Source organism: Brienomyrus brachyistius, unplaced genomic scaffold (genome assembly GCF_023856365.1).
Source record: "Brienomyrus brachyistius isolate T26 unplaced genomic scaffold, BBRACH_0.4 scaffold140, whole genome shotgun sequence".
NCBI classification, from domain to species: domain Eukaryota; kingdom Metazoa; phylum Chordata; class Actinopteri; order Osteoglossiformes; family Mormyridae; genus Brienomyrus; species Brienomyrus brachyistius.
Window position 1 is genome coordinate 61,928 of NW_026042415.1, and position 19,813 is coordinate 81,740.

The 19,813-nt window shown below is 47.0% G+C and overlaps 2 protein-coding genes across 2 annotated transcripts; both read left to right on the forward strand.

The window, feature by feature from the left end:
* Nucleotides 1–72: 72 nt before the first annotated feature.
* Nucleotides 73–10,718, forward strand: LOC125727970 (nicotinamide/nicotinic acid mononucleotide adenylyltransferase 1-like). Its single transcript, XM_049004968.1, has 3 exons — nt 73–324; nt 525–633; nt 7,520–10,718. The coding sequence occupies exons 1-3, from the start codon at nt 73–75 to the stop codon at nt 7,705–7,707; spliced, it is 549 nt and encodes a 182-aa protein (XP_048860925.1). The 3' UTR covers nt 7,708–10,718.
* A 2,598-nt stretch (nt 10,719–13,316) lies between these two features.
* rbp7a (retinol binding protein 7a, cellular) lies at nt 13,317–15,134 on the forward strand. The gene is made up of 4 exons (XM_049005002.1): nt 13,317–13,475; nt 14,408–14,586; nt 14,729–14,830; nt 14,915–15,134. The coding sequence occupies exons 1-4, from the start codon at nt 13,403–13,405 to the stop codon at nt 14,966–14,968; spliced, it is 408 nt and encodes a 135-aa protein (XP_048860959.1). The 5' UTR covers nt 13,317–13,402; the 3' UTR covers nt 14,969–15,134.
* The last annotated feature ends 4,679 nt before the right edge of the window (nt 15,135–19,813 follow it).

The window sequence follows — 19,813 nt, forward strand, 5'->3', positions numbered from 1 at the left end:
TAACCTGATTTCCCCCTGGGGATCTGTGAACTGCATCATTTAATGCTGATGGTTCCGCTGCCTCCTCCGGTGATGCTACTTTGTGGTGCTGATGTCCTGGACTCCTTCGGGGTGTCGGGGCTGTGGAAGGCTCAGCAAATTGCGGAGGTGGTCACCAACTTTGGACTGGTGTGCATCACCCGTGGCGGATCGAATCCGGAAGCCTTCACCCAGGGCTCCGACCTCCTCTTGCCACACGGCAGCAACATCCACGTGGTGCAGGAGTGGGTGGCCAACGACGTGTCGGCCGCACTCATCCGCCGCCCGCTGCGGTGTGGCCACAGTGTCCGGTACCTGCTGTGACGCAGGTGAGTGAAAAATTATTGACATGAGTGGTAGTTTGGAATAAGTCATTGCGCTTTTAGAAAATCAGTAGCAGACTGGTGCCGTCACTGGACCCTGTCCTTCTGCCCATTCAGAAACCTGCATGTGACTACATGCACATTAGTGTCATTCTGTAATGTTTCCCATTTCATTTTCTGCAGGTACCGAAGAAAACAAAGGTGGTGCTGCTGTCTTGTGGCTCCTTCAATCCAGTGACGAACATGCACCTGCGCATGTTTGAACTGGCACGGGATCAGCTGGAGGACACGGGTACTGCTAGCCTTCATACACGGCGCACTGGCCTGTCATAAGCTGCTGACAAAATGCATGTGCCGGCCCGGTTTCATGTAAAAAGTTGCCATTTTTAATGGGAACATTAAGTATGACATACCCAGCCTCTTGACTGGTTCATAGCGCCGTGTTAACTTTTAGCTCCTCAAAGTTTTAAATGCAAAACTTACTTTGTTAAAAAGCATGAACCGTACTCAACATAGGACACCTGTGCTGTGCTTGGCTTCCACAGGACGGTATGAAGTGGTGAAGGGGATCCTGTCACCAGTGGGCGATGGCTACATGAAGATAGGCCTGATCGAGGCCAGCCATCGGGTGGAAATGGCCAAGCTGGCGGTAGAGAGCTCCAGCTGGATTGAGGTGGACAGCTGGGAGAGCAGGGAGGCCGAATGGCTGGAGACAGTCAAAGTGCTACGGTGAGCTCGCCCTAAGGGTGAAAGAAGGACCCCAACTTTTCAGCTATGCGTCGCTACACCCCCTGTTGGCTGAACTGGTCTTTGACATCTGCTCCCAGTCATCACCGGCAGGAACTGATCTCCCAGGAACCGGACACTGATGTGGTATGTAGGCACTGTAAAGCCTGGCAGGAAAAGAAAACGCATGGATGCCAGCGGTGCCACCAAGAGGAGGAAGCTCGAGGAGGCTGAAATTGCACCTTAAAAAAAAAAGGGTAATAATTAAAGCTTCCCCTTACAGTCCCTTTGCCTTTTTCCTGTATTATGCCGCTCCCCTTGATGGCGTTGAAATTATCGGAACACTCGAAGAGACATCCGACATCCATCCATCCATCCATCCATCCTTCTACCCACTTATCCTGGCCTGGGACTGGTATCCCATCCTGGATATGCTCTTCTTTGCACCCTCTGCTGCCTGAAATGGGTCCCCCCACCCATACCATGACTTTAGGGTGGAATTTGGATTCTTGTTTGCTTTTTCCTGCCCCGAAATGTAGTAGTTGGGTGTGAATCTTCGCTCTTCTGCTGTCACACTCGGTTCAGTAACCTGATTTCCCCCTGGGGATCTGTGAACTGCATCATTTAATGCTGATGGTTCCGCTGCCTCCTCCGGTGATGCTACTTTGTGGTGCTGATGTCCTGGACTCCTTCGGGGTGTCGGGGCTGTGGAAGGCTCAGCAAATTGCGGAGGTGGTCACCAACTTTGGACTGGTGTGCATCACCCGTGGCGGATCGAATCCGGAAGCCTTCACCCAGGGCTCCGACCTCCTCTTGCCACACGGCAGCAACATCCACGTGGTGCAGGAGTGGGTGGCCAACGACGTGTCGGCCGCACTCATCCGCCGCCCGCTGCGGTGTGGCCACAGTGTCCGGTACCTGCTGTGACGCAGGTGAGTGAAAAATTATTGACATGAGTGGTAGTTTGGAATAAGTCATTGCGCTTTTAGAAAATCAGTAGCAGACTGGTGCCGTCACTGGACCCTGTCCTTCTGCCCATTCAGAAACCTGCATGTGACTACATGCACATTAGTGTCATTCTGTAATGTTTCCCATTTCATTTTCTGCAGGTACCGAAGAAAACAAAGGTGGTGCTGCTGTCTTGTGGCTCCTTCAATCCAGTGACGAACATGCACCTGCGCATGTTTGAACTGGCACGGGATCAGCTGGAGGACACGGGTACTGCTAGCCTTCATACACGGCGCACTGGCCTGTCATAAGCTGCTGACAAAATGCATGTGCCGGCCCGGTTTCATGTAAAAAGTTGCCATTTTTAATGGGAACATTAAGTATGACATACCCAGCCTCTTGACTGGTTCATAGCGCCGTGTTAACTTTTAGCTCCTCAAAGTTTTAAATGCAAAACTTACTTTGTTAAAAAGCATGAACCGTACTCAACATAGGACACCTGTGCTGTGCTTGGCTTCCACAGGACGGTATGAAGTGGTGAAGGGGATCCTGTCACCAGTGGGCGATGGCTACATGAAGATAGGCCTGATCGAGGCCAGCCATCGGGTGGAAATGGCCAAGCTGGCGGTAGAGAGCTCCAGCTGGATTGAGGTGGACAGCTGGGAGAGCAGGGAGGCCGAATGGCTGGAGACAGTCAAAGTGCTACGGTGAGCTCGCCCTAAGGGTGAAAGAAGGACCCCAACTTTTCAGCTATGCGTCGCTACACCCCCTGTTGGCTGAACTGGTCTTTGACATCTGCTCCCAGTCATCACCGGCAGGAACTGATCTCCCAGGAACCGGACACTGATGTGGTATGTAGGCACTGTAAAGCCTGGCAGGAAAAGAAAACGCATGGATGCCAGCGGTGCCACCAAGAGGAGGAAGCTCGAGGAGGCTGAAATTGCACCTTAAAAAAAAAAGGGTAATAATTAAAGCTTCCCCTTACAGTCCCCTTGCCTTTTTCCTGTATTATGCCGCTCCCCTTGATGGCGTTGAAATTATCGGAACACTCGAAGAGACATCCGACATCCATCCATCCATCCATCCATCCTTCTACCCACTTATCCTGGCCTGGGACTGGTATCCCATCCTGGATATGCTCTTCTTTGCACCCTCTGCTGCCTGAAATGGGTCCCCCCATCCATACCATGACTTTAGGGTGGAATTTGGATTCTTGTTTGCTTTTTCCTGCCCCGAAATGTAGTAGTTGGGTGTGAATCTTCGCTCTTCTGCTGTCACACTCGGTTCAGTAACCTGATTTCCCCCTGGGGATCTGTGAACTGCATCATTTAATGCTGATGGTTTCGCTGCCTCCTCCGGTGATGCTACTTTGTGGTGCTGATGTCCTGGACTCCTTCGGGGTGTCGGGGCTGTGGAATGCTCAGCAAATTGCGGAGGTGTTCACCAACTTTGGACTGGTGTGCATCACCCGTGGAGGATCGAATCCGGAAGCCTTCACCCAGGGCTCCGACCTCCTCTTGCCACACGGCAGCAACATCCACGTGGTGCAGGAGTGGGTGGCCAACGACGTGTCGGCCGCACTCATCCGCCGCCCGCTGCGGTGTGGCCACAGTGTCCGGTACCTGCTGTGACGCAGGTGAGTGAAAAATTATTGACATGAGTGGTAGTTTGGAATAAGTCATTGCGCTTTTAGAAAATCAGTAGCAGACTGGTGCCGTCACTGGACCCTGTCCTTCTGCCCATTCAGAAACCTGCATGTGACTACATGCACATTAGTGTCATTCTGTAATGTTTCCCATTTCATTTTCTGCAGGTACCGAAGAAAACAAAGGTGGTGCTGCTGTCTTGTGGCTCCTTCAATCCAGTGACGAACATGCACCTGCGCATGTTTGAACTGGCACGGGATCAGCTGGAGGACACGGGTACTGCTAGCCTTCATACACGGCGCACTGGCCTGTCATAAGCTGCTGACAAAATGCATGTGCCGGCCCGGTTTCATGTAAAAAGTTGCCATTTTTAATGGGAACATTAAGTATGACATACCCAGCCTCTTGACTGGTTCATAGCGCCGTGTTAACTTTTAGCTCCTCAAAGTTTTAAATGCAAAACTTACTTTGTTAAAAAGCATGAATCGTACTCAACATAGGACACCTGTGCTGTGCTTGGCTTCCACAGGACGGTATGAAGTGGTGAAGGGGATCCTGTCACCAGTGGGCGATGGCTACATGAAGATAGGCCTGATCGAGGCCAGCCATCGGGTGGAAATGGCCAAGCTGGCGGTAGAGAGCTCCAGCTGGATTGAGGTGGACAGCTGGGAGAGCAGGCAGGCCGACTGGCAAGAGACAGTCAAAGTGCTACGGTGAGCTCGCCCTAAGGGTGAAAGAAGGACCCCAACTTTTCAGCTATGAGTCGCTACACCCCCTGTTGGCTGAACTGGTCTTTGACATCTGCTCCCAGTCATCACCGGCAGGAACTGATCTCCCAGGAACCGGACACTGATGTGGTATGTAGGCACTGTAAAGCCTGGCAGGAAAAGAAAACGCATGGATGCCAGCGGTGCCACCAAGAGGAGGAAGCTCGAGGAGGCTGAAATTGCACCTTAAAAAAAAAAGGGTAATAATTAAAGCTTCCCCTTATAGTCCCCTTGCCTTTTTCCTGTATTATGCCGCTCCCCTTGATGGCGTTGAAATTATCGGAACACTCGAAGAGACATCCGACATCCATCCATCCATCCATCCATCCATCCATCCTTCTACCCACTTATCCTGGCCTGGGACTGGTATCCCATCCTGGATATGCTCTTCTTTGCACCCTCTGCTGCCTGAAATGGGTCCCCCCACCCATACCATGACTTTAGGGTGGAATTTGGATTCTTGTTTGCTTTTTCCTGCCCCGAAATGTAGTAGTTGGGTGTGAATCTTCGCTCTTCTGCTGTCACACTCGGTTCAGTAACCTGATTTCCCCCTGGGGATCTGTGAACTGCATCATTTAATGCTGATGGTCCCGCTGCCTCCTCCGGTGATGCTACTTTGTGGTGCTGATGTCCTGGACTCCTTCGGGGTGTCGGGGCTGTGGAAGGCTCAGCAAATTGCGGAGGTGGTCACCAACTTTGGACTGGTGTGCATCACCCGTGGCGGATCGAATCCGGAAGCCTTCACCCAGGGCTCCGACCTCCTCTTGCCACACGGCAGCAACATCCACGTGGTGCAGGAGTGGGTGGCCAACGACGTGTCGGCCGCACTCATCCGCCGCCCGCTGCGGTGTGGCCACAGTGTCCGGTACCTGCTGTGACGCAGGTGAGTGAAAAATTATTGACATGAGTGGTAGTTTGGAATAAGTCATTGCGCTTTTAGAAAATCAGTAGCAGACTGGTGCCGTCACTGGACCCTGTCCTTCTGCCCATTCAGAAACCTGCATGTGACTACATGTACAGTAGTGTCATTCTGTAATGTTTCCCATTTCATTTTCTGCAGGTACCGAAGAAAACAAAGGTGGTGCTGCTGTCTTGTGGCTCCTTCAATCCAGTGACGAACATGCACCTGCGCATGTTTGAACTGGCACGGGATCAGCTGGAGGACACGGGTACTGCTAGCCTTCATACACGGCGCACTGGCCTGTCATAAGCTGCTGACAAAATGCATGTGCCGGCCCGGTTTCATGTAAAAAGTTGCCATTTTTAATGGGAACATTAAGTATGACATACCCAGCCTCTTGACTGGTTCATAGCGCCGTGTTAACTTTTAGCTCCTCAAAGTTTAAATGCGAAACTTACTTTGTTAAAAAGCATGAACCGTACTCAACATAGGACACCTGTGCTGTGCTGGGCTTCCCCAGGACAGTATGAAGTGGTGAAGGGGATCTTATCAGCAGTGGGCGATGGCTACAAGAAGATAGGCCTGATCGAGGCCAGCCATCGGGTGGAAATGGCCAAGCTGGCGGTAGAGAGCTCCAGCTGGATTGAGGTGGACAGCTGGGAGAGCAGGCAGGCCGACTGGCAAGAGACAGTCAAAGTGCTACGGTGAGCTCGCCCTAAGGGTGAAAGAAGGACCCCAACTTTTCAGCTATGCGTCGCTACACCCCCTGTTGGCTGAACTGGTCTTTGACATCTGCTCCCAGTCATCACCGGCAGGAACTGATCTCCCAGGAACCGGACACTGATGTGGTATGTAGGCACTGTAAAGCCTGGCAGGAAAAGAAAACGCATGGATGCCAGCGGTGCCACCAAGAGGAGGAAGCTCGAGGAGGCTGAAATTGCACCTAAAAAAAAAGGGTAATAATTAAAGCTTCCCCTTACAGTCCCCTTGCCTTTTTCCTGTATTATGCCGCTCCCCTTGATGGCGTTGAAATTATCGGAACACTCGAAGAGACATCCGACATCCATCCATCCATCCATCCATCCATCCATCCATCCATCCATCCTTCTACCCACTTATCCTGGCCTGGGACTGGTATCCCATCCTGGATATGCTCTTCTTTGCACCCTCTGCTGCCTGAAATGGGTCCCCCCACCCATACCATGACTTTAGGGTGGAATTTGGATTCTTGTTTGCTTTTTCCTGCCCCGAAATGTAGTAGTTGGGTGTGAATCTTCGCTCTTCTGCTGTCACACTCGGTTCAGTAACCTGATTTCCCCCTGGGGATCTGTGAACTGCATCATTTAATGCTGATGGTTCCGCTGCCTCCTCCGGTGATGCTACTTTGTGGTGCTGATGTCCTGGACTCCTTCGGGGTGTCGGGGCTGTGGAAGGCTCAGCAAATTGCGGAGGTGGTCACCAACTTTGGACTGGTGTGCATCACCCGTGGCGGATCGAATCCGGAAGCCTTCACCCAGGGCTCCGACCTCCTCTTGCCACACGGCAGCAACATCCACGTGGTGCAGGAGTGGGTGGCCAACGACGTGTCGGCCGCACTCATCCGCCGCCCGCTGCGGTGTGGCCACAGTGTCCGGTACCTGCTGTGACGCAGGTGAGTGAAAAATTATTGACATGAGTGGTAGTTTGGAATCAGTCATTGCGCTTTTAGAAAATCAGTAGCAGACTGGTGCCGTCACTGGACCCTGTCCTTCTGCCCATTCAGAAACCTGCATGTGACTACATGCACATTAGTGTCATTCTGTAATGTTTCCCATTTCATTTTCTGCAGGTACCGAACAAAACAAAGGTGGTGCTGCTGTCTTGTGGCTCCTTCAATCCAGTGACGAACATGCACCTGCGCATGTTTGAACTGGCATGGGATCAACTGGAGGACACGGGTACTGCTAGCCTTCATACACAACGCACTGGCCTGTCATAAGCTGCTGACAAAATGCATGTGCCGGCCCGGTTTCATGTAAAAAGTTGCCATTTTTAATGGGAACATTAAGTATGACATACCCAGCCTCTTGACTGGTTCATAGCGCCGTGTTAACTTTTAGCTCCTCAAAGTTTTAAATGCAAAACTTACTTTGTTAAAAAGCATGAACCGTACTCAACATAGGACACCTGTGCTGTGCTTGGCTTCCCCAGGACAGTATGAAGTGGTGAAGGGGATCCTGTCACCAGTGGGCGATGGCTACATGAAGATAGGCCTGATCGAGGCCAGCCATCGGGTGGAAATGGCCAAGCTGGCGGTAGAGAGCTCCAGCTGGATTGAGGTGGACAGCTGGGAGAGCAGGGAGGCCGAATGGCTGGAGACAGTCAAAGTGTTGCAGTGAGCTCGCCCTAAGGGGTGCTGCCTGACCCGGTGCTCAGCTACATTCAGGAGCGGCGGCTTTACACTGCTGAGAGTGAGCAGAGGAACGCAGGTTTTGTGCTGTGTCCTCTGCAGAAATATGCAAGGAAGCATGAGTAAGCACAACCCCCACTGCCACTCTCCCATCCTGTAGCCTTATCATCTTGCCATTTCCATCTTCCCATTGGTTTGGAATCCCCTTAATGCATCACCAAGAGGAGGAAGCTTGAGGAGGCAGAGATTGCACCCAAGGGGCCACCTCAAAAAACAGGTAACAATCAAAGCTTCCCCTTGCACAGTCCCCTTGTTTCCTTCTTTCCATCTTCAGTCCACTTATCCTGGCCTGGGACTGGTATCCTAGATGGAATTTGGATTTTTGTTAAATTTTCCTGCTCAGAAATGGAGTAGTTGGGTGTGAATCCCAGGCGTCACCTGTAGGAACTGCTCTCCGCGGAACCGGACCCTGATGTGGTATGTAGGGACTGCAAAGGCTGGCAGGAAGAGAAAATACATGGATGCCAGCAGTGCCACCAAGAGGAGGAAGCTCTAAGAGGCTGAAATTGCATCCAAAGGGCCAGCTCAGGAACCGGACTGGAGTAACCAAGGACTACATACTGACTTGCGCTCCTGTACTGTAGGTCATTAATGGATAAACTACTTTCCTGAACAACCTGTCTATTTCTAAACAACTGGACATATTGCTCCTTGTAGAAACATGGTAAAAACCTGGTGATTACTTGCAACTAAGTCTGCTTACATCTCCTGGTTATAATTTTTTATCCAAACCCTGTCTGACGGTGATTCATCATGACTCTGTCAAAACAACTATTGCTGATTTTCAAGAGATTACATCATTTGAATATCTGGCTTTTAAAATTGCTGGAAAGGCTTCGTTGATGAATTATCCTTCTCTGTGTCTGTCGATGCTTCCCGTCTTCATGATGTTTATCAGTTGTCGTGCCCAATGAATCTGTGTAATTCCACAGTCACGAGTTTTAGACCATCATGCACCTATTAGGTCCCCTGAGAGTGGCAGAGCTGACAGCCGTTCACGACCTGGTGGTGGGTTGGCTCCACTGGTGGGGAAGCGCTAGTCAGACCGGTTAGACCCAAGCATAGAGTGAGGATCTGCTGGGAACATCTGGCAGAATCCCCTGTCAGAAGGAGCTTCGACTTCTACCTCTGGCAGAACTTCGGCCATGTCCCGCTGAACGCGGCGGACGTTGAGTCCAAATGGGCATGTTCCGCACCTCCATTGTGGAGGCAGCTGACTGGACTGTGGCCGTAAGTTACCCGAACCCGCTGGCGTACAACAGCTGATGAGTACCGGTGGGCCAAGCGGAATGCGGCTTTGGCAGTCGCTGAGCCAGAAACTCGGCTATGGGAGGAGTTTGGCGAGGCCATGGACTTCTGGACAGCTTCAAGGAGATTCTGATCCACCATCCGGTGTCTCAGGGTGGGAAAGCGGTGCAGCATCAACACTGTTCATGGTGGGCATGGGGCGCTGCTGACCTCAGCTTGGGACATTGTGGGTCGGTGGAAGGAATACTTCAAAGACCTCCTCAATCCCACCTCCACGCCATCCAATGAAGAAGCACTTGGGGGTGGATCAGATCTGCCCAGATGCAGTACTCCATCTGCAGAACTGAAGACCTATCTACTTTATTATCTACGGCAAAAAAAACACACAAAAATCATGGTAGAATTCGAGAGGATTAGAGGCATTCTTAAATGTTTTCAATCATTACTTGAATTTTTCATTCAGACCAAAGCAATATTTAACAGAACATCAAACTACAGCATCTGTTGGCCAAAATCATTTATTGTAAGTGATTTTTCTTTGGTATTTATGTGTGGGCATGGCACTCACAAGCTTTACCAGAGAGAAAGACCATCTGCAACATATGGGTGAGATGTGAGCAATGAGAATAGTGAGCAGAACAACAGTAACCTTCGAAACAGAAAACATTGTAACAACAAACAGTCATGCAGCTAGTCTATATGTTTAATTTTTGAGCTACAATGCAACAATAATAAGCCTGTTGATATTGTCTGCTAATCCGTTTGCTAAGGGAAATGGGTCATTTACTCAATACACTGAAAAAGTTTGGATCCTCTTTAACACGCTTCAAATGGTACACATGAGTTGCTTGTCTCCTAAGAATACAGTTTACTTCATCATTTGTCTCGGATAGTGACACATACAAAATCTGCATATCCTTCCACTACTGAACGAGCTGCTAAAACATGCAAGGGCATGAGATGAGAGGTTGTCTGCAGACACAGTGTCTAGGCCACCTTTAATGCTGTATTTCCTTTCCTCAAAAATTTGTTGTAAACCATGTTTCCAAGATCTGCAAATCACAAATAAATGGTTCTAGAAAATTTCTAATCCATAGGTTTACCTGTATTTGACAAGTATCAACAGGTGAATATGCCTTAAAGCACAGTGTTTTGGTAGAAGATTTTCAACAGTAAAATAAAAAGCAGATATGTTCTGTATACGTTTTTTAGGTCCTAAGGGATTAGCAATCACTGTACAATTGAATTCTCAAACGTGGTTCACTAGTGTCGAAAAATTTATGATCTTGGTAGATTCTACCATCACTGAAATCTGTTTAAGCTTTTGGGGGCATCAGTACCTGACATAATATGCCAGTGTAGTTTGGTCGATGCAGACTAAACCCAATACTCTTAGCAATGGAATATACTGAAAAGTGTCATTTTTCCCAGTTGAAGTGTCTATGCCCAACACATATTCAACAGGTTCAATTAAGTTCAAGGGGACGTATTATACTAACTAATTTTCAGATCTTAACCTTTTTGTAACCATAGTATTTAGGGTGACCAGATAATCCATGTCATCCCGGACACTTTGAGCTTGAACAGGATTTGTAAACTACTTTTTCAATTAAAAGGACCTGGATTTTACGTGAGCACTGAATTCTTGCTGAATGGTCTCTTGTAACCATGTATGTGTTACTTAATGTGAAACAGCTGGATGAGTCTTTCAATCAAGGAAACAAATCAGTTAAAGCACAAGAATAAATTAACTAATTAGTCTCTTGTAAAACGTACTTTAATCTTTTGTTACGTGCCGTAAGGTTAGGGGAGGGATTGTCCTGCAGATCCTGCTCGTTGCCCAGCTCCCTTCGACCTGGCCACGATCCAACCTTCGACGCTGCTTCCGTATCTAGTGTTGAAAAAGCCGTGGCGGGAAATTAGCAGCAGCTCTGCTCACAGTTGGTTTTGGTTATTGGATTGCTTGTGTATGACAGATTTCTGGTTTCCTAATCTCCGACTCTCGCTTTGCCCCTTCGGTACCTTTGCCTTTGATTGTTTACTGGTTCTGATCTCTTGCCTTCCTCCTGACTACTCTCTTTGCCTCGCCCCTTTGGTTACTGTGTTTCGGCTTTGGTGTGTTCGGCTGTTCGTTTCTGTTAAGTGCGTAGGGAGTGACTGCTGTTTTGTTTTGCGTACGTGTTGCTTATTCTGTGTTTTGGTTAGGGAGTTAGGCTTGTGTCATCTTGTTTTCTCATCTTTTCATTTCGTTTAGAATTAGCTTAGTTTGGGACGTGTTCGGTAGTGCTGTTTTGTTTGTTTTGGCGGTGTCATTCCCGAAGTCTGTTACCCTATTGTTTGTGAAAATCTTTGTGAATAAATACAAAAAAAATCCCTTTGTTTCCCGTGTACCCTTTTCCCATACCCTGGTTGTCTCGTTTTCCCCTCTCCTTTCCCTTTACCTTTCTGACGGTCCTCAACCCTAGACTGAGGATCGTAACACTTTAATAAATTTTAAAAAATCTTTTTTTTTCAGTGCACCTTATGGAGAGGTACAATTATTTTGCAAATTTATACCCCCCCCCCCAATCCAATAACTCAAATTAAGAACCCTTTAATATTCCAAAGAACCATATGATTGACATGTTCCATCCACTACATAAAATGGTTCTTTGTGGAACCACACAAACTTCTAAAGAACCATTATATTTCTGTGTGCACTTGCCGTGCGGTCGTGCTACGCATTGAAATTCTAAGCACATCCATCATAAACATTTCACACAAATAAAGACAGCTGGTGAAAATCAAGCCCCATTGTAGCATCATACACTGTTTTCATTAGTTGTTGATTTCTTTAAAGTAGCATAGGGCAAAGCTTAAATGTCTCGCTGCGTACGCAAAGATACGTAGAAAAGACGTCCCCTGAGGAGCCAGAATGACAGTTTTTATGACGTCTTTTTTACGACATCTGAACGTCGAATGCAGTCATAATGGAGGTCTTTTCAACGTCTGTTATCAAAAGCAGACTAATTTTAGACATCGTGTATATCGTGCCTCTTGGCTAAATTAATTTATAAATACAGTCCCACCATGCATTTAACTTAAACTTTTATTTAACGTATGTACAACAGAACAGTACACAGCTAAAGCTGCTAAGTGCTGCGCACAGAGAGCAGATGAACTGGGCAAAATGGACGTTTGGAACTATCGTGGTCACTATCGTTAGCTAACTGGTGGTCTCAGTCACAATTAGCAAGCTAACTAGCCACAGCAGGTTGAAGTTGGTTATAAAAAATACCAAAAAAGCTAACATGAAGGAAATTCATGAACATGACTTAGCATTAACCTGGTTCTCTTAATTTATTTACCTACTTTAACAAGCTGGATGCTTGTTCGACCACGCATCAAACTGCTGGCACATTTTGAAATCCCGCGCTTGCGCAAAAGTGTCCGCGAGCGGCGTGGATATGGAAATGCAAAGCAAAACACTCAGTTGCTCGAATTTAGAGACTGTAAAAATTCTGAATGTGATGAGACAGTTTACGCAGGGGTCTCCAACTTCGGTCCTGGAGAGCTACTATCCAGTAGGTTTTCTATCCTACCTGGCTTCTGATGAGCCACACCTGCTCCTGGCATTTTCCTGAGAACTGGTGTGGTTCATCAGAAGCCAGGTAGGATAGAAAACCTACTGGATAGTAGCTCTCCAGGACCGGAGCTGGAGACTCCTGGTTTACGCCATATACAAGTGGAATTGTAGATGTATGGATGGGATCATGATTACATTTACTATTTCTAAGAAAATTATTTGAGGGAGCATATGGTATATTTTTTTTAATTCCATTTAATTCAAAGGGGGTTGAATTCATGAGCATTAAATTGAATTGACAATGTCCAAAAAACTAGATGTTCGGATATGAAACTACATACCTTAAAGTGAGGTCGTAATCAGACGTCCTGAACGTGATTTGCACGTCGATGCAGATATATAGTCCTGGACGTACCGACCCCGTATGGCTATGATCTGCACGTCTGAGGCTCATTTTTGCTGGGGGTCCCACTTTACTTGATGTACCACTTTTGCTCCCTATTATTATACAGACGTACATGTAAAGTGCATGCAATCTGTTTTGAGACTATTTGACTTGGTTTATTGATTAATAATGGGCTAATTAAGTAGTAATTATATAATTAAGTAGTAGCGCACGAAAGCTCACGATTAAGTTGCGATGGAACTACTTCGAAGTAAGTTCACCTGTTGTCAATGAAAAAAAGTCGGCTGCGACCTCGTTTGACCCGGTTTTAAAAGTTGTTGCAGGGTAGATTCGTAATATCGTTTCCACCGAGGTGATCTGAGTAAGTTTGTGTGGGTAATTCCGCAACCAGCAATATCCATCAATATGGCCGTTAACATCAGTGGTACCTGGGACATGGTCAGTAATATTGATTTTGATGCCTATATGGTTTCACTCGGTGAGTATGATGAGTTAAACCGCTTTTCCCTGAAATCTAATTTTCCGACTTCGGGTTCCAGAATGGAGTCGTCTTGCACATTTAGCTGCCACCTGTTGCTCTGTAGCTGCAGTCTTTAATAGACCTAAAATTGGGCGTCGCTAGTAACCAGGTCTTATGGAATATAACCCTAAATGTGTCGCCACTAAGTGGGGAAACGGTAAACGGCGGTATAAAGGTAACTATTCCAAGCTCTTGCGCTTTATTTTTATATTTTCTCCCCCTTTACTTGGTTGCACTTCTGAGCCAAATAATGCCGCCTTGGTCTATCGATCGTCACTAATAGCGACCCTCCCTCCCCCCCGAATAGAGGGCGAATTTCCTCTCGGCCATTATGACTTTTTTTTTGTTTTCTTATCGTCTCGGCGACAGAACAGCACTCATAAGGTCTAGAGGTACTGCACTGCTAAACTGATCTTTCGTTTCGTTCCCAAAAGCTCGGCCGGTTTCACCGAGGTTGGAGTGGGGTTGCTGTGTGGCGGTCCTTAAAGCGATCGCATGAGGATATTTTCTTAATCATTACTAAAATATACAGTCACTTACAAAACTACTATAATCTGTCGTTCTCTTAAATAATAGAATGCTTTGTAAGATTAATTTTAAGCAAAGTCTATGTGGAGGGAGAGTTCCCTTAGCGTTTTGGTTACTGGATGATGGGAGAAACTTTTGGCCTGTCTAACCTGAATTATTTGGGGGGGGGGAAGGCAGGCATCTGCCTGCTTTAGTGTAGTGTGCCTAGCTTCCATGCTCTAAATAGCCTGTCTGCTGTCTGGCCTGTTGCGACTGCTTCAGCCTGGGAAGGGAAACTGCAGCATGGACTCTATATTTCTACCTGCCCTATGAGGATGGTGCTAGTTTAAATTGGCAACCTGAAGTATGGCTTTCCTTAACAGGAATAGACTTTGCAACAAGGAAGGTTGCTGGCTTGCTGAAGACCCAGAAGGTCATTGAGCAGGATGGGGAGTACTTCACCATGACTACAGTCAGTGCCTTAAGGAACTACAAATCTTCCTTCAAGATTGGAGAGGAGTTTGAGGAGGTGACCAAAGGCCTGGACAACAGGAAGTGCCAGGTGAGTAACCCTCTAGATCTCAATGAGGGTGACTCGCTATTCATGTAAATGAAGTCGGAATCATTTAAATGGCTGGCAGGATACAAGCTGGAGATGCAGGAGTTCAGCTGATGCTAATCTATGTGCTATATTTGTGTTCCAGTCTCAAGTAAATTGGATGGGTGACAAACTAGTCTGTGTGCAGAAGGGGGAGAAGAGCGACCGTGGCTGGACCCACTGGTTGGAGGGAGATGAGCTCCACTTGGTACTGGGGGAGGCACACCAGCTGTTTCAATAGGGCTCTCATGCATAGATAATATACATGTATTCAATCTTTTTTCTTTTACAGGAGCTGTACTGTGAAGGCAAAGTCTGTAAGCAGGTTTATAGGAAGAGTGCTTGATTTGGCTGCTTATATGCTGGTTAGTCTTCTTGGTTCATTTTTATTTTGTCTAAATGCCATTCAAGCATTTGTCCAGAATCTGTATGGAAGAGCCTGCATGTGTCACTAGATGCTTCATTTGCTGTTTTTCTGATCAACTCCTGCAAAACAAAAAGGGGAAACTGCACTCGTCTTTTGTCCTTTTTGTTCAAAGTGTCCGATGTTCTCCAGTCTTGGGTCCTGTATGGGTCTAAGGCTCAGAAGATCCCATCTTCTTGTACCACAGATGGGTTCAGCACAATCCCATCTGTGGGAATCAAACGTGCACTTTGGCTTTCAGTTACTTGATCACATGACTTATTCTAACAAATTCCATAAATAATACTCTTCTGTCTATAGGTCCCTTGAATAGGACACCAAATGTTGTTGTAATTCCTAGGTCTCTTAGCTCCATCCACTGACTAAATCGACAGCATTCCTGAACACCAGTGACTGATGTGTAGTTAGTGCCAGATCACCATTGCAAACCTTAACTTTCAAAAGGTGAGCCTGGTTAATGTGTGTAATTCAGCAGATAAATAGGCTTGTTCATATTGATCTAGGTAATCATGGGCTTTCTTGTGCAATCTCTTGTAAACATATTGCTGAATTTCTGTAAGTGGTTGACGGTTACTCTTCAAGGCGTCACCTGTGCCTTCCCCTGATTTGAGACTGTGCCAAACGATTTTTTTTGGCTGTTCAGTACTTGGAATCCAGCAAATCTTGTGGATGGTCTGGGTCTCTTTAAGCTTTGGTATGGGCACAGGTGATGCCTAAAGTGTCTTTCTAAAGTTTAAGAGCAGTGATTACCCCACTCTTGTAAAGTGGTATGCTTGAGTGGTCACATGACATGGGATCCACACTGGTCCTATTGGCTAAGGGGGGGGGCAGCTCTGGCTTCTGCTGTGGGGAGAGCAGCTGTTTGTGGCTGCTCTCTTCACTGTACCCAGGTCACCCTCACTGGCGTTTCTGTACTTGGGTTGTTTGATCTAGTCCCTGTGACTTTCCCCTCGGTTTCTCTGGCTGGGGCTGGTGTTCCTCCCTGCTGCAGTACTTACTCATGGGACTGTAGCCCTTGTGCAGTTTTCTGAAGTTCGGGCTTAACACTGACATTTCCTTTTTCTCTCTGCTAATGTTGAGTCCAGCAGCTGTGATGGATCCTAGATTCTCAATGATTGTTAGTCTAAAGGCTTTTAAATATACAAACAATCTGCTGCGGCCTTCAGTACGAGTGAGGTAGCCTAAATGAATCATGGCAAGATGTGAATGCAAACTTGATATGGGAGCATGTCTGAGTCATACCAGGATGTGAGCCTTTTGGTTTCGGTCCTCCTGGGTGCTTTGCTAGAAGTGCCAGTCTGGACAGGTCAGAACTAGCTGCTGATTGATCATGGTGCAGATTAAAGGGTCAGTATTGCACATACTGCAGCCTCCGCTGTGCTTTACACAAGAAGCCTCAGTTCAAATGATTATCCTGTCCTAGAGTCAACATACCACTCAACTAAAGGAAAGGTGATGCAACACTAGCATCTAATCTGGGAAGAATTGGGTCTTTTGAGTTAATATACTGTCCTCCAAAATACCAAGTCGGACTAGATGTCTGACTAAGCAAGAGCAACAGCATTTGTTTCTCTCAGATGCAGTGTTTGGATCAGGCAGATTTGGGGCAGATGGTAACATAATGGCACGAACTTCAGATGTTATTTATCCCTCAATCATTGGGGTCTTACTTGCCGCCTTGATTGTCTTCATATGTCAGCAGGAAGTTTACTTGGACTGTAGAGAGAGCCGCCCCCCCCCCCTCAAATGGACCTGGCCATTAAGAGGGTATGCTGGGTTAGGCTTAGGTAGGCAGTCTTCTGAGTGTTCAGCTTGACATGGAGAAGTCTGCATTCTGTAATGTAGGTCTTGCCAAACACCCCTAATTTTGACCCTTGACCTGCCTCTGGCAAACTGCAGTCCCCGGAGTCACCCGAGGTGGAAAAAGCCCCGTGATAAATGGTGGGTGTGGCACGTCACTCCGCCCCTCGCAGGCTGGCCAGCTGCCCCCTAGGGCCGCCTTTACCATCAAAAACATGCACTTTGGCTGTTTTCTAGTCGCGCTGAAACAGTGTGCTTATCCTCTGTTTTTCCTTACTACTGTGAGTAGCTTGTGTGAAGAAATGGTGCGGAGTAGCCGTTTAGGAAATTCCTTGCATGATAATTCTTGACTTTACTTTCTCAGCAGGTCTTATTTACGCCTTAATTACATAGTTGAACTGTACTGTCAAATGTACAAAGCAGGACGTGACCTTGGAATTTAAGCTTCTTAATCGTTACGTTCTGTTTTCCTTCCTTGTACATGGCTGCTTTTCGTCTTTCATCAGGCCAGTGTGAGTGGGGGGGCGGCAGTACGACAGTATTGGGGACTTGGACACGGACATTTTGCAGGGGATGGAGGCGCTGAACCTCAGCACTGAACCTGAGGAGTTGCAGCCCCCTGGTGATCAGCCAAGACCCCAAAAACCACCTGTATCATGCTGAAGTTCCATAACAACAACAACAACAAATTTATTTTTATATAGCGCATTATCACAACATTACATTGTCTCAAAGCGCTTTACAGTATCCTCACCCAAAGCCCCCAGTGAGTAAGCCATAGGCGACAGTGGCAAGGAAAAACTCCCTAGAAGGAAGAAACCTTGAGAGGGACCAGACTCAAAGGGGAAGCCCATCCTCCAGGGGCCGGCAGGGATAGTCAAATAGAGAGAGGAGAGCAAGGAAGATAAGCCAATGCCGAAGCCGAGTCTTCTTCCAATTGCCAGGCAACCAGAGGTAAGGCAGCGGGTCATACATGGAAGATCAGAACGGCGAGCTGGATGCAGGGACGTCACTGGTGGTGGTCGGGTGTGCTGGATATCTTGATAGATTGAGGTCTCCAGGCATCACCCCCAGGAGGAGTAGGGGAAATAAAATGTACAATTAGGCATAGTAGAGGAGGCTATTGGCAGTGCTAAAAGCTAGGTGAGTACAATATGAAGTGCAATCTGCAAGCTCCGGCAGATATGGCTATGGCAGCATCAGTAGGAGGGAGAGGCAAGTGGGAATGCCGGCATGGGGAGTCCCTGAAATGTCAGCACTCCAGTTCCACAAGAGATTGCAAAGCTAGAGTGACAGCACTGACAATCCAGTTCATCCAAAGCCAATGGCACCGATCCCCACCCAGCTCTACACCTCACACTACAGGTCTGCCTGGGAGTGAAGAGTTAGCTAGGGCTAGAACTAGTGTCCCTATACGCTAAACTAAACAGGTGTGTTTTTAGTCTGGACTTGAATATTGAGAGTGAACCTGAAACCCGCACATCCGGTGGAAGACCATTCCACAGCAGAGGAGCTTTGTAGGAGAAAGCTCTGCAGCCTGCCGTAGCTCTTTCTACCCTAGGCACTAACAGATATCCCATGGCTTGAGAGCGAAGCAAGCGTGGAGGGTTGTATGTGGTCAGCAGTTCACTAAGGTATTCTGGTGCAAGGCCATTTAGTGCTTTATAAGTTAATAGCAGTATTTTATAGTCAATTCGAGACTTAACTGGCAGCCAATGAAGAGAGGATAAGACCGGTGTAATATGATCAAATTTTTTAGTGTTTGTTAGAACTCTGGCTGCAGCATTCTGTACCATCTGAAGTTTATGCAAGGATCCAGACGGGCAACCCGATAGGAGGGCATTACAGTAATCCAGTCTGGAACTTACGAAGGCATGTATTAGTTTTTCTGCATCATTAAGTGAGAGCATCTTACGAAGCTTGGCTATGTTCCGTAGATGATAAAATGCAGTTCTAGTAATACTTCTTATGTGAGCATCAAAGCATAGATCTGAATCGACAAGAACGCCAAGATTTCTAACTACCATGTTAGGTTGTGTAGGAAGGTTACCAACGTTGAGGTGGTGGAACTTATTTCTAGCAGCCTTGGGACCAATTACCAGAACTTCTGTTTTTTCTGTGTTTAACATAAGGAAATTTTTTGCCATCCAGCACTGGATATCTAATAGACAGTCTTCTAACCGAGATAGCAGTGATATATCATCAGGGTTAACAGATATGTACAACTGTGTATCATCTGCATAACAATGAAACCCAATACCATGATTTCTAATAATGTTACCAAGAGGTAGCATGTATAGGGTAAACAGTAGCGGGCCCAGGACTGATCCCTGTGGGACACCATATTCAACTTTAGTGGCCTTGGATGATTCATTGTTCACATGGGCATACTGATAGCGATCAGACAAATATGAGCGGAACCAAGAGAGCGCTGTCCCTGTAATGCCAACTACACCTTCTAACCGGTCCAAGAGGATATTATGGTCCACAGTATCGAACGCTGCAGTTAAATCTAGCAATACCAACAGAGATACACAGCCACGGTCAGAAGCCACAAGTAGATCATTCATTACTTTGACTAGAGCAGTTTCTGTGCTATGGTTTGGTCTAAAGCCAGACTGATATAATTCATTGGCATTAGTTTTTTGTAGGAAAGAGGACAACTGACGAACTACAACCTTTTCCATGATCTTTGAAATGAAAGGAAGATTTGAGATAGGTCTATAGTTTCCTAAAACACTGGGTTCAAGATTTGGTTTCTTTAGGACGGGTCTGATAACAGCCATTTTAAAAGGTTTTGGAACATATCCAAGCCTAAGAGAAGAGTTTAACACATTTAACACGGTAGTGCCAATCTGTGGTGCAATTTCCTTGAAGAATTTTGTAGGAATTGGGTCTACAAGGCTAGTAGAGGATTTACAGGAGAAAATTAAGCTCAAAAGTTCTGAGTGTGTAATAGGAATGAAT